General features: G+C 45.3%; 1 protein-coding gene across 1 annotated transcript; it reads right to left on the bottom strand.

Annotated features, from left to right (window-relative positions):
- Positions 1-871: 871 nt before the first annotated feature.
- Positions 872-15,228, bottom strand: SENP5 (SUMO1/sentrin specific peptidase 5). Its single transcript, XM_010153176.1, has 9 exons — positions 14,271-15,228; positions 10,916-11,021; positions 10,629-10,776; positions 9,958-10,005; positions 7,960-8,037; positions 5,172-5,309; positions 3,453-3,536; positions 2,058-2,108; positions 872-1,967 (listed from the first exon to the last, which is right to left on the bottom strand). The coding sequence occupies exons 1-9, from the start codon at positions 15,226-15,228 to the stop codon at positions 1,857-1,859; spliced, it is 1,722 nt and encodes a 573-aa protein (XP_010151478.1). The 3' UTR covers positions 872-1,856.
- Between the last annotated feature and the right edge of the window lie 319 nt (positions 15,229-15,547).

The following is a 15,547-nucleotide window of genomic DNA, read 5'->3' on the forward strand; positions in this document are numbered from 1 at the left end:
TTACACGTTCCGCCCTAGCACCTGCGGAACTGCATCCCAAGTTTGAATTTTCACAGAAGACACCCTGCACAGCTCGCAGTCGCTCACCCCGAGAAGGTGCTGCTGTTTCTTATCAGCTACGCTTCAGGGAAACACCAGGAAACCACGTGCTGTGGGGAGCTCTGCCCCACGTGACGGGCAAATGTGTGTTTAGCCAGTCTGGGTCTCAAGGTTCTTTCTGATTCAGCAGGTTCCGTGTTTAAATTATCTAACCAAGTGCTTAACGCCTTCCTTATCTTGCTAAACTCAGTCAGGCCTTGCCAGCTGCCAACACGGGGACACACAAGGATTCTGCAGGACCTCCTTTAGCACAACACAGCGTGCACACACTTCTGTGCCTGGCACTCCCTCCCTGCTCTCTCCCATAATCTAGAGGGGATTTGCACCTGGCTTAGCTCAAGCCTGAATTAATTTGGAAGACAGGGAACCTGAAGTGCTTTTCCTCCACCAGAAGTCAGGGCTACGGGCAGACACAAAGTGAAGCTGCGCAACAGATGCTGTTCAGCGTTAAACATAGTTTTCCTCTGGGCTCACTCCTGTATCTGGCAGAAAAACACAGCAGGGACATTTGCCGGTGTAGCAGTCCCGTTCAACAGCCTCTTCAAACACAACTCTCTTCAGCACAGAGCACAGCACAGTTTACAGATCAAGGCAAAAGCCCCACAGGTCTCAAGATGGACTGGTCTCCCTTACCCCCGTCCACCGCAACAGCACGGACACGTCTCGTGCTGGACCCTCCGCCTCCCGCCCCCCGGAGCGGAATGACACGGTCTCATTGCGGCCGTCGCAAACACAACCAGAGATGTTCGAGACAATCAAACAGCAGATGCAGCAGAAATTAATTAATTTATATTTGAACAAAGGCAAAAGCCAATGGGAAGTTAAACACAACAAGCTTGAAGGGAATTCATCTGAAGACAGAGCTGAAAGGCAGAGGTGCCAAAACGGTACATTTCACTGCGTATTGTGGGACTGAAAAATGGCTCAAAGCATTCTGAGACTTAAAACAGTTACAGCCAAGGAGTTTATCTTGGTATCTAAGCTCTGATTCTTCAGGGCCAGCTTTATAGTTCTTAATACACATATCATGGAGACTTCTGCAGCATACAGGAACATGCCATCAATCTGACTGCCTGAACAACTTCGTACTTGTTATTATACTGCTGAAGCTTTATTTGTGCAAAGGCTGCTTTTTGTCTATAGGGACAGGCTGATAATGACAGCTGGATAAATGTTAACAGAACCACCTTTATTAGCAACTGGAACTATGTAAAAACAGGGGTCTCCACAAATTAAATCTGTAGATGAGTTCAGCCACCCTAAAAAGTGGTCATTCAGTATTATACAGCCACAACAGGGACAATGGAAATATCAAATAGTTTCTAGCTGTTCTTTTTATGGCATTGGGGTTTCTTTTATACATTCAAAGCATTATTGCATCAGAAAACATATCATGCATCTTTATGTTTCCAGACAAAAATCACCTGTATTTGTCATTTCTAGCTACATCTCAAAGGTGCACCAACTCTACAGTTTTATGGTTTTAGTTGCATGCTTTGCCTATATGCATGCTGAGATAATAAATATTAAATACAGGAAAGAACATAAGAGAACCAAACTGACATAAGGAATATTTAGGGCGGCTCTGTTATGTTCTGCCAGTTAAAGAGCTTGTCAAAAAATTGAGGTAACAACAGTGGCCACACCACTCAGCTGAGAATCGCTCAAAATTCACGGAAGTTTTCAGAAATTCAAGTACACAAACACCAGCTGCAACTTGTCAGAAATGCCACAGAAATTAGGTTGGCTGCATTTTATTAGTCTATTAGCTGGCGTTCACACAGCTCCTTGTAAATCCTTTTTCTCACTCGGGGCATATCTTCCTGGGAGAACTGAAAAGGCTGGTCTAAGGCGAGGCACTTGCAGTACTGAGGAAAAGGAAAAGGCTTGATTGAAAAAAATGACATTTACTACATGAACAATACAGGCCACTGATTTTTAAAAAGCAGTACTCTTACCTGGAGCACAAAAACCCCACAGTCACTGTCATTTTTCTGTTGTGGAATGCACTAAAATGAAAAGAAACAAGAAGAAACGTGTTAGAGTGCTTTACTTATCCTTTTATTCTCTAAGTCCTGCTTAAAGTCCGAAACAATCAAGCGTCTCGTTCTCAGAGCGAGCTGTTCTGCAGCACTACAAACCAGAGTTGTAATCACTTATTCCGATCCCAACTTTTGCAAGGTGACACCCAACACCTCATTAGAATAACACCTAACATTTAGAAAAATATATAGTATAGGACAAAAAACAAATTACAAATCCTTCTTTCTACACAGAACAGCTTCCCAATAGTTTAAATCAATGTTTGTACGGCATTATCTGCTTTACACAGGACCAAACTACATCAGCAAAGCCACACAGGCCGAGGGGAAGATTGCTCTCAGCATCCACGCTACGGGCAGGGGCTTCCCTGCCCCAGTCACAGCAAAGGGTCTCAAAGCACATGAAGAGCCGTACATCGTCGGGTGACAGGACTGAGCAAGGCAGCCTCAAATGATAACTTTCAACCTCTGTTATTTCTTCAAACGTGCTCAGTTTTCACACGTGAAGCTAACGAGTCCCACTCGCCAGTGCTGCTGTGTGTCTGGAACTGGAAAAGGAAAAGTCATTCTTCTTCCTCAACTCCCAGATCTTCTACCTCGCAGAGTGCATGAGGACAAACTCCGATTGCACAGCACGTGCACGAGTGCAGAGAGGAATAATTTCATCACTGTATCACCATCTAAAAATAATTCTGTGCAAGGAGGGAGCTGTTGGGAGTGTGTCTACTGTGCAAAGACCTGTTTTATATCTTTGGAGCCATTATGGGATGGCTACACAATTCACATATTCCCTCATTTACACTACACACAAGTTATTCCCTTTTATTGTTGCCAGACTTTGTTTACTTGTGATCAAACATAATGTGCCCCACACAGGCCCGGAGACCAAAGCCCTCTGTCTATCGCAAATACAAAATACAAGCAGCAGCAGCGTTAGCCTGTGCTCTCCCTCACCAAATCCCACCCATTCAGGGCAGTCCAGTTCTTTCAGGAGAAGTGAGGAAGCTGAGTCTCCAGCTCGGTCAGCCCTCGACCTTGTGCCAAGAGGGGCACCAGCTGCAGGCTTTGCTGCACGGACACTGAACTGCCCGGAGACCAGGCTCAAGTCACCCACCGAAGTATTACAGACCTGGTGAGAGCTGAATGAGGGACAGAGCTCTAACTCCCATGTGTAGCCCGTGTCACTCCTACCTCCCTCCACGCAGTCGGCATAAAACAATTTACTACTTGCACAAATACATGGGTTTAGAAGCAGCTTCCTAAAAATCTCCCAGAAAGTCAGACTCCAGGGCACCAAGTGCCGCCGTTTACCTTTGTCACAGCAGTCTGCCAGCCCTGAAGAAACTCGGGGCGATTCTTCTCTTTTGCTTCAGTCAGCAGATACTTTCGAATGTTCTTTAAAAAGGCAAGGAAAAAAAGGAACAATATTATCCACAAGCTAAAAAACAGGAGACATTCACTCACGTCTTTGCTGGTATCTTTTTGACAATGAGGACAAATTTCAGGTGAGCATTAGGAGCTGAGTTCAGATCTAGAGGTAAAGAGACAAGCTCTAGTGGGTACTACGCCTTCTACCTCGTTCTGGTCCATCAAGTGGAGCTTTAACAGCCCTCAGCCCCATGTAGGCTGGTACACTTATAGCAGACTGGCTGTGGCACTCAGGCAGTCAGAGTGCTCTCAGACATGCAGACACACAGCGCACTCTGGCACGTGTTCTGTCCTGGCTTACTTGGCCGACACGACGAGTCTTACATTCAGTAGGATAGCATTTTCCTGCCTGAATCGCAATACAAACCGCTTTCAGTTCTGCAGCTAATCAACAAAGCTCCAGGGAGAGTTTTAGTGACATACAGGAAAAAATAGTCTGACACAAGCGAAGAGAAGGAAGCAAGATAAATGAGCCTATGGTCTTGGGTTAAGCAAATCCTCCTCCTACTCTGTAAACAGGCTGGTGGTTGATAGCACAATTTAAACACACTCCAGCTCACTAACATTCACCTTAGTGGGTAGATCGCAGTGGAGTTTTGGGTATTGGCCTCCCTTCCCCTACAAAGGGCATGAATAACAGTGTCTGGTGTTTGCGAGACATTTAAGTGCAAATGCCTTGCCTGGAGCAGGATGGGAGAGGCCACATTGCAAGAGTGAGGAGAGACTGAAGGGCTGCTGAGAGACCCCTGCTTTACGCTCCAAGTTCGGAAGTTGGATAGCACGAGGTCTCTTGCTCCCAGAACAAACATTAGATTCATCCTCAGCAAATGCCAGCAGGAAAGTAGTATCTTCATTCAGAAGCCCTAGCTGGGCACTCTCCTGGGCACAATAACTACTACTCTTGCGAAAGCCGACAGCTACACACAGTTAAAAGGAGAGGGCTGCTGCATCAAGCAAACAATTAAAGTTGACAAAATTAAGCTTTTGTAAGAGGGTCATTACAATTTGCAAGTCCCATCAAAAAAATTCTGGCTGCTTTTCACCAGGAGGAGGGATAATTTAACTCCAGTGCTCAGAAAGGTTGCTGTTTAGAGGTACACACCCCGGATCGATGCAGAGGAAAAAGGCAACACGCTGTTAATAGCACAGTAACACCTAAACCCCACCGCGCAGAACCTCAGCCCCTTCAGTCCTGTTTTCTCACTCAGACAACACCCCCTAAAGGACCACAATTTATCATTTCCTACCCACGGGTCCCTCAGCAGTTTGAAGAACTGCCTTTGCTCTCCCTCTGGCCAGTCTGCTTCCCTATGGCCTTCGGCTCTGCGCCCCTGCTCTCTGTGGGAGGAGAGGACAGAGGTGTGCTCACACACACTTAGGCCCATTAGGCAATGGGCAATCTGACCTCAGCTCCCAGCTCTGGTGTGACCCTCAAGGTCCGTGCCTCGGAGTCCTCAGCAGGACAAGCTGATTCTCATTTCACACACGGCAGGACAACCACAGACACAGTGCATTTAGAGTTTAAGGCTGAAGAGAAAAAGGCAGGGGGTGGTTTGTTTAAGAAGACAGTTCCTACTTTGCAGACACAGCTATCGCTCTTACCTCTACACAAAACTTAAAATGAATGCCTTGGGAATCATAAAATGAAATAATTCGACTGGGGATGTTCACAGTAATGAGGGACCAGTGGACTTCCAGGTGAATAGGAATTAACAAGAGAGTCTTTCTGAACAAGTCCACCTGGCAAGAAGAACAATACGCATTAGAGACAATTCCACAGGCACAACACTGCAAAGCAAGAGATTAATCATATCTAAGCCTCCTCTCCACCCCCCAGCTGTAGTAGTCTTCACCCTCCCCTCTTCCACCACATTCCTCATGTTTACCTCATACACAACTTATTAGCAGGCACAAAAGCACAGTTACAGCCCAGGAAGTGGCTAAGGAGCATTGTACAGTACCAGAGTGAGACACCTCTGTGTTTGTGACAAAAGCCTGCTCACGTTACACTCTAACACCTGCATCAAAGTGATCCCACTTTGAAGTAGTGATGGTTATACCGTCGGGCCTCAGTCTGGGTTAGCTATGTACCTTCAGTACTGACACTCCTGCCCTATGACACCGACTTTTGTCAAAGCTGCATCGCGGATAGGTGACGGATGAAGCAGCTGTGATCACAAGCACCCCACAAATCCAGCAAGCTGGCACAGTGTGACCCCCTCTGCCCTAACACAGGCTCCACGACTCCGCAGTGGAAGGCAGAGAAGGAGCGCACGATGCTCTGGTGAGCAGAGGAAGGGAGGGAGTGAAGACAGAACAGATTTATCCTCTCTTGAACTTAACTCTGTAGCAGATGTACTATGGTCACATGCCAGCAAACAAGGGAGAAGGCCTTGAAGTACAGAACAAGCAGATCAGATCCAACACCCCCGGTGTCTGTGTGGTAGATGAGCCCTTATGCTTTTGGAAGCCAGTCAAGCCAGGGCCTTTCCATGATTTTCCTTCTCCCAGCTATTCTTGAAATGGTTGTCTGATTGCTGGGTTTTTGGTGGTACAGCCCAGAAAATAAGCAAAAAACTAGAACGCTGAACTAAATGAACTCATCCTGTGGGAAGATTTCTATGCTGCCTTTTTTTTTTTTTTAAAAGCACTATGCAATTTGAACAGTACATAATTGCTGCACTACTGGTAAAGACAGGTCGTTTGTAGGAAAGAAAAGTGTATTTTTTGAGTAGCAGTGGGAAACTGAAGGCACAAAAAGGTCTGAGCCTTGCTCCCAACAGCACTGTGACTGTCAGAAGCACCGACGATCCCCGCTCCCACCTGCAGAAACTGCTCCCTGACCGGACTACAGCACACGCGCGGCACAACGATCCATCACTCTGGGACAGAAGCAAAGAGATGTCAGACAGCAGCAAGCTCAGCTCACAACAGAAAACCGGAAGAAGGTAAATGAACACCACCTTCTATGATGTCCAGCCAGAGCAGAGCCATGCTAAACTCAAGGGTCCTCTCGTGACCCCAGTTGCGGGATGGCTGCAGGCGTGCAAACCCGTAGCAGAAGAGCGGAAAGAGGCAGCCAAGAGCCAAAAGGGTCTTTAGCGAAGACCCGATGTGCAGAAGGAACGTGGCAACCTAGGTTCGCCACACCCAGACAGCGCAGTCGGCTAGCTGACAAGAGGGGATGAGAGCAGGAGTGCCGATCTGAGCAGTGGCCAGAAGGGAGCTTTGAAACCACTGCAGCTGGACACAGAAGAGCACGTCCTTCTAGGCTCCAGTCTCCTGTACCCCAGGAGAGCACGTTTATAGAACCTGGTACAATACTCTGGTGTGTTTAAAAAGCAGAAACAAGTTCCCCTTAATTGCATACTGTAGGATGAAGCAGGCTGCTGAATCCTTCCCTTAGAAACTGCTTAGTTCTCATCCCTGCTTTAGAGATTCTTCAGGAACACAAGTGTAAATGCCTAAACAACTGTCCTGCTCTCATCTGGTCCCTCCTCAGCAGCAACATGAATACAGGTCCTGCTTTCAGAATCCACCTTCACTTTTGGGGTTTTTGCAAAACTTGGGTTGCTGGAGAAAAAGAACATTAAAAAAAAAAACTAGGAACATTAAGCACCAATATTCAGGCTCTCTTTAAAGAGATTTTAATAAATTATATGAATAGATTTTATATTTGGATAATGAGTTCATCTCTAGCATTTCACAGATGTGTGCTATTTAAGTGCTTCTGCAGAAAGATCATACATTCAAACGTGGTCTTTGATTAGTCTTGCCTCATCTCCCATATTAGAAAGGACAAATGTTCACAGAGAGAGAGAGCACTGCTCTTTGTACGCGCTGCCTCAGAAAGAATCGCAACCCACGGTCTGGAGTGGGCTCTGGAAAGCAAGGTGAATTCTGTACTGCCATGCAAACAACAGTTTGGCTTATTAACCATTGGTCTCCAGTTTCTGCTCTCTAGCACCTGTATGTATTACTCAGGAGTAACGATTTGATTCTATCAAGCAATCCCAGTTTGAGATTAAAGAAGAACCATAGAATGGTTTGGGTTGGAAGGGACCTTAAAGATCACCAAGTTCCAACCCTAAGTCTGCTCTCCTGTAGATCACTGTACCTGACACTGGAAAGAGCCATTTGTTGCAGCTAAATTAACAGCTTGCATGGACAGACACAAAGAGATAACGTACTGCCAGCGATGAAGCCATTCAAAAGACATTTTCACGACATAACCATACTAACTTGAATAGTGCCACCCCACTACTTTTATTATCCTCTCCCCACTTTGTACAGCTCCTTTGCAGGCAACACACTGTAACCCAGTTTCAAGACAGTGATTCAACCCAGCCCAAAAGAACCAGGGCACTGACGACGCGGAGTTAAAGGATACCTTTTTAGTCCATCGTTTTACCCCATTATATCCTTTGGTTACGAGCTGTCTATGAAAAAAGCTGTTAAAGAAATGAACCTAAAAAAAAAAAAAAAAGAGAGGAGGAATGAGGACAGAAATCTTCATGCACAGTCATTCCCCTTCCCCCAGGATAATTTATACAAAGCAACTTGTAATGAGGCAATATTTAATGCAGGTTTAGAAACAGAACCCCAGTAGGGACAAACAGAGGCTTTGCCAAGCCTAAACCGCTGCCGCTCTTCAGCAAGCAAATAAAGCAAGCCTTATTTCCCTCTAATACACAACGCGAGCCACTGCAGCATTTATATTTACACTTCTGTATCTCCAGGCATATCATGTTTAATTTTGTGTTGGGGACAGACTTGGGAGAAAAAAAACAAACAAAACCAGGGTAAGGAGTTACAGTTTTTGTTGTTCTTTACAGGGATTAAGGAAGAGAACGCTGCACTGGCAAGGTGGGGGCAGTGGGAAGGGAGTAACCCCTGTGTTTAGTTGCTGGAAGCTGAGATAAAAAAATAAAAATGATCAAAACAGTTATGAGATTTAATCCAACAACACGGTCATTTGTATGCAACTACTAAGACCATATCCAGACAAAACCTATGTTCTGCTCTTTAAAAGCATTTTTAAGTTATACCACATCCATTTTGTAACTAAAAACCTATACTTATGGCAGAAAAATGTAGGCTTATGTTAAAAAACAGTGTTAACCTGGAGCTAAATAATTTTTTCTATTATTCCCCGTGCTTAGCTTCTTGCAATTATAGGAACAGATTAATACAAATGGAAATCTGCAACATCTGTTTTTAATAATTCTACTAGTGTAGAAGTGGTAGAAGGCTTGAGTTATTACTTGGGAAAAAAAAAGTTAGAAAATTCAGCATCTGAAAACACAGTCTAACACCCATTAGCTATGCCAACAGACTTCAAAACCACATTCCTAGGTACCAGCACAAAATCTCCCATGAGGATTTCAATTATGCACTATGAAGAAAAAGCAGATACAATCTCCAATACCACAACCCTAGCACACACTCGGGAAGTAGAGAGAATACTAATGAGGAATCGCCATCACCACCAATCAAAGCAACAACGCTCGCTCTTCTGAGCTTGAAGATTTTAAGAGTTATATTCTGCAGAGCTCATCTAAAAATGGCTTTGTTTGGTTCTTCCTTTGTGGTCTCACCTGAAAATTGTTCAGCTCTACTAGTAAACAGATGGCTTTTTATAATTGCCACTGCTGCAAATGTAGTCACAGAAGGGGGGGGTGTGCTTTCTTGATTTTTTTTCCCCCCCCTTTCTATTTTTTCAGCTGCCACCAACAGTCAGACACTGCAGTTGGAAAGCAGTAAGCATTCTGTTGAGGATGCACAAACCAGAGAGTCCTGCAGAGTCAATACAGCCGAGGAACCGAGCAGCTCTGCCTCGATTCACGTTCACCAGGCAGGCATCCGAGGCAGTCTGCGCTCTTACGGCCCCCGCAGCTGCAAGGTGGGCGGGCGGGCGAGTGCAAGCAGCACATGTGCACGGTTCAGATGCTGCCATTCATGGTTTGTCATCTCAGCAGAAATCCATCTTCGCCAGAAATTTCAGCTGAAGCACCAGGCTGGTGAGCAGGGGCATGGATAAAGCAATTTAGAAGCAGAAAAGCTGGAGAGAAAAACCTCTGTGTGGGGGGAGAGTGGGATGGGAGAAAACAGGGCACCTGTCTTCTACAGGTACATCAGCAACATCAGGCGACCACAGAGTCCACCTGCAGAGCTAACCCAGTAAATTCCTGAAACAAGAGCAACGGCACCGAAAACATTTTTAGCACAGGAAAGGAAGAAAATCTGAGCAGCAGAGAGCAACCGATCATAATGGAACCATTCAGAATTTCACTGAGCTAAATCTCAATTCCGCAGCTGAAATATTCACTTTCACCCTTCCCTCTCAATCGCTCATTAGGTACGTTTGCAAAATAACGAAAACCCTCACCTTTTCAGGGACTGCATCCATTATGAGTTCACCATACATGTTAATTACCTGTAAGAGTTAGTAAATATTTGAATACATACAGAGTAATTTTGTAAAACTCAAAGTCACAAGTTCCCGTACCACGCAGGACCCTTCACACTTCGAACAAAGAGGAGGTGAGCAATTACAGTCACATTTGGCTGTCTGAAGGACAAGCACTCTGGAACTAATAGTGGTCGGCCCGGAGAGAGACACTAACGGGCTGGTTGGAGTCTGCCTCAATCTGAAACGCAGTTTAATTCAATTTAAGCCTACTGGTGCATGCCCTGGGCACTGCAGCCTCCTTGGTTTTTTGGCTGTGGGCCACAGTCTGCTGCTTCACTCTGCTCTTCTTGTAACCTGCTCGAGCTCGGGGATGGGGGAGATGCTAAAAGCGATGGGGGAGCCACTGTTTTCTCATAGTGCAAGATGGTTCCTTCAAAAGGAAACGGTTCAGTTGTGACACCTCCCGATTTCCAGAATTGCAACCACTATTGTTATCGCACCTGCCACTGTGAAAGCTGCTCACCACTCTTTTCACGCCCCGACTGTAAAGTAAGGGCAGCCCACCTATAGCAGGTGAATGACTGATATCCTAACACAAATGGGGTGAAAAGGGGTAAGGAAGCACATCAGCACCGAGCATCTCTCACCTGGTCATTCAGCCAGTTCTGGCCTTCCAGTGTGGCTAAATCGTCCATATCTAGCATGTGCTTATTATAGAAGACCCGGAAGTTGCAAGTGGAGGTTTTTGGATGTTTCTCCCGATAGTTCATGATTTCCCTGGTGATAAAAGGTTTTCTAAAACAGGTAGAAAAAAGACAAAAAATAAGTCAAGGTCATATAAAATGGACTGCCGTCAGGTTCAGATGTGGAGCGTGCAGTAGCCACGCAAGCAATTTGTCTTTTACAAAGTCCAGAATTTGATACTGTTACACACCTATGGGAGAAATCTTCATTAAAGACTTCCTTTAATCTTCCCATGACATCTTTTTCACAGAGTGGGACTAAACTGCCATATTTCTTCATAACTTCATCTAGGAATCCTTTAAATATACCAGAAAAATGAAAGTGCAAATATGTAAAAAAACCCCTCCAAGTTCACTAGTCCAATAAAGTAATTTCTTCCAAGTACAAGCAGCAATCATTCTGCACCCAACCAACACATGGCAAGTGTGTATTTAGGAAAACTAAGCTCAAATTGGCAACATGGAAATTTCTGTCCTCCTTCCCCTGCTTTTATTTAAACACAGGAGTCTGATCACTCAGCTTTACAGGGAAAGATCAGGCCCCATTCTTGCCATACACACATATATCTACATCAAACTAATCATATGAGTGCTACGAGGAGAATCCATCCCGCTGCTTACTTCAATTAGCATCTTAAATAACTTTACTGCAACATGAAAAGCCAGTTTCTACCACAGTTTTCACCGAGGAGCCGGTATCTTGTCCTTACGGCACGCAGCTTTCCTCTCCTCAAACGCAAGCAGCCCTGGTTGGCAGCGTTTGCAGCCTCTTCAGCTCCTCTGCTGCCACCACAGCGAACAAGAGACACCAGACAGACTCTCAGCAAGATGAACTCATTTAGCCCAGTACCCTAGGGATGGCATTTAAGGTGCCAGGGACAGCCGTGACAGCCTGCCACTGCCTGGGCAACCGGAACACCAGAAACTAAAGATATTAACTAGGAAGCAATGACAAAATGAATGCTGGAGGAATTAAAAAAAAAAAAATGAGGAAATAGATTTTTTTCCCCCCTCAGACACAAGACTACAACAGTGGAGACATAAATCCCACCCAAACATCCAACAACCACTTTGAGCATGGAAGAGAACTAACTGAAAACAGGATTTCAATGCTTGCTAGTGAATAAGAGAGAAAAGACCAAGCTGTCCAGCTTTCTGAGAATGAGTTTCTGAATGCTGCAGCACACAGCATTCTGTGTACAGAAAGCTGGGTGTGAGCTCAGAGTCCAGGGCAGTCGCACTGACCCAAGCTCAGGACTCCGCTCAGGCCTGGGTGTGACGGCAGGCAGCAGAGCATGTTTAGCACTCTGCTTACTACGGCTCGAACAGCATTCCCTGGAAACTGTCAGAGATCAGGATGGGAAGAAGCAAGACGAGAGAAACATCTGACAGAATAAAGTGCCACAAGAACAGCAGTAAGAACAGGGTAACAAAAGAGACAGACCAAGAACAAAACACAAAGAGACGAGAAGAGCAGTGAAGATACAGCGAGGAGTTCACCTGGATGTGTGACAGGAGGGAGGGAGGATTGAAGAGCGAGATCAGACAAGGAAGAATTGTTCACGGGAAGACACCCTTCCTCACGACTCTGCCACACACCTGCCTAAACCTTTATCCCTCACACCTCGGTAGGCTGTGACAGGGAGGATATTTCTCGCTCTGGCTAGATGTATGGGGATGTAAGGGTACCTTATTCTCTTTTAGGATATACAGTTTTTTAAAGCTTTGTACGGGCGCACAGAGGAAGGATTGTTCTCGCAGTTACAACTAACAGTAGCAGAGCTCCAAGAGACCTCTAGCTAGACTCTGAGCTCGCTTAGGCTGGTGTAACTGCGTAACTCAAGAAGGGAAACACAAAGTTCAGACCTGGTGCAAGATCAGACACCCACCACGAACAGGATTTACCACAGAGCTCTGTTTGACACCTAATAGCACATAACTGCCTAAATATTGCAGCCCATTAACAAGGGAGTTCAGCTGCTGCTGAGAAATTCAAAACCAACAGCATCCATAACACTTGTCCCCCCTTCAGGCACCTACCCTAGCAACCCTTGCCAGGTTAGCAGTGTCTTTCAGGGTGCAGTTAATCATGAACGACACTCCTAAACAGACACGGACTTCTGTACACAGTTATACCAAATTTAACATTTTTTTTTACAGATTTCAGCTGAGAAAACTCGGAAGTGCTATCCTGTCAGAATGGGGGTGTGTGTAGTGAGACTTGGCTTCAACCCTCAGAGAGGAACCCTCAGCTCTGAAGAAGATGGAAACTGGTCTCACCTGCTTTCATGCAGAAGCTGGGTAAATTCCCTTAAAACTGTCAACAGTGGGAACGCTTAGTGCATTTGCTGTCTTTCTAATTTTACTTTTTTATGTTACTCAGACCTCCCATGAACATGACTGCCCATCAGGCCACAAAACTTTAACCTTTGCCACCCTGATACAATCTTAGTGACTGCTACAGAAGGATGACGTCCCTTTTTCTGCTGGACAAACTTTAAAACTTCATTGCAGAAGTGGTCTGCTCACTGCGGTACCAGTTTCTCTCGGTTTCTCACGCAGTGCTTGGTCCTTGCTGGATCACAAAAAGCCAGACAGAGAGAAACACAGCCCACACTAGCTTGCAAGCCAAATCATCTTTTGACGTTCAATGTCTCCTTCCTCGCATTTTGCTGTGGAGAATCCATTGCAAAACTGAAGGACAAAAAGGTGGGCAGAAAAATCAGAGCACGTCAAACTTCAAACAATCCCTTTACCACTGGGTGACACATTGACTAGGTGGCACAACATGACAGCTTACTGCCCCTTACTATGCGTATAGTATGCTGCTATACATAAATAAGACACCCATTACTATTTTTACCATGCTCCTCTTCAGAGAGACTATCAAATACTGCATGGTCAGCACTGAGTAAAAAAAAAATCCCAAAGCCTTTTTGGTGAACTTTTGCTAAGACCAGTCTTGCCTTTTCAAAAAATATTGTCTAATAAGATTCACTAAGCCGACTTTATGAACAATCGTAGAGCAAACTAACTGACAATGAACAGCATTTGGCTGTTAAAACCCAAGATTCATTAAGTGATTCAGTTTCAGTCTAAGACAGCAACAAGAGACGAGAGGATAAGGAAGTATTAGAACACTAAGGATTGTCAAAAACTAAGTTAAGAGCAGTAACCATTTAAAAAATTGGAAGTTTTAACCCCGTATCATCTTCCAAAACCACAGGATAAGAGACATTTGAATTGTCTATCAACATTTTCCACAGAGATTCCATTTAAATTACATTGTATTCTCTAAAACAAAAGAAGCAGAGGCACCATTCAACTATCCCTCAAAGCAGCTTGTCAGATAAGCATGGGTTCGTCCTTCCTTCACGCAGCTCCCCTCCCTGCAGCCTTGTTTCACCAGGCATTACGCTCAGCACTCTTTTCAAATCACAGCAAGAAACCGTTTCAATAAAGGAATTAACGCAACACGTAAACTTCACGATACACCCAGCAATTTTCAGGAACTCCTGGAAGCCCTAAGATATGTAAAAGGTATACCACAGAGCCACGTTGCCAATTGCTCATCAGCCACGCGGGAAGCTTTCTGACTGTTCCTTTTGCCTCCCTTCTGAGTTCCCGATTTTAGTCCTGTGCTTTCTGGTGAAGGTTCCTCGAGAGGACTTTTACAATAAGGGTGATCTAGTAACTTTGCACTAAAAACGTCCGGGTTTAAGGAGCCCTCTACTTCCATTTGGCAAGAGGTGTCCTCATTTTGTGCCAGCTCCATGGATAAAGGTCCATTTGCAAAATTATCATTGACATCAGAATCCTGCAAAGAGGATTGCAACAGTACCATTCCATTTACACCCATAACCGCATTAGATTCTGCGGCATCTTGACCTGAAACAGCGACTTCTTTTTCTGTCATGGAGATGAAAACGTCGGAGCAATGATCCTCGGCCAGAGCCCCGTTGGTCTCCACGTGGTGCAAGGTCTCTGCCTCCAGAGAAGCTCTGGCATACAGTTCTGGCAGGACAGCATCCGCACTGCCATCCCGCCCTCCGGATTCTGGTTCCCCAGAACACGGCTCAGCACACGGCAATGCATCCTGAGTAGGGCAGATCCCGGGCGCACGTATTTTGTTCTCCTCACCTAAAAATTTGGGTGTATTATTGTTCATATCTGATAAGCTGTACCGGTTCCAAAGACGGTTACTTTTAGATTTCCAGTAGGAAAGCCAATTAGACAACCCACTTTCAAAATCCGGCTGAAGCGTCTCTTGGTGGTCCCTCGTAACCTTCTCCGCCCACCTCGGCTTGATTTTTCTCAACTTGCAGGTTTTGCCTCTTGCTCGAAGTTCCGGGGATTTTATAATTCTATACCGAAACCTAACCATAGAAAGTTTCTTATGCATCATAAATAAAGATCTCTTTTTTACAGTATGATGGTTAAATTTGGACCTCTTTATAGCTGCAAAGGGGCCACAAGTTCCATTCCACTCCCCTTGCAACAGCATTTCCTTTTACAGTTGTTTAAAACTCCTAGGACTGTGTTGCCCTCACCATTACTGCTCTCCTCCCTGCTATACACAAAACCACCTTCCTTCACAGGTAAGGCAGCACCAAACAGCGTGCCGCAGAAGACATAATGGACCTTGCCAGGGATGCTATTAAGAACAGCGACAGTTTCAAGTTCTTCATTCACGGGATCTTCACTCTGAAGGGACTCATCGCTGGGTTTTCTCACTGCTTCTCCAGATGGCCTTTCAGCTCTGCAGTAGGGGCAGGATCTTTTGGCGCTCAGTAGTTGTGTAAGGAAAGCTGTATGGGTCAGCA

Source organism: Eurypyga helias, unplaced genomic scaffold (genome assembly GCF_000690775.1).
Source record: "Eurypyga helias isolate BGI_N326 unplaced genomic scaffold, ASM69077v1 scaffold22836, whole genome shotgun sequence".
Taxonomy (NCBI): domain Eukaryota; kingdom Metazoa; phylum Chordata; class Aves; order Eurypygiformes; family Eurypygidae; genus Eurypyga; species Eurypyga helias.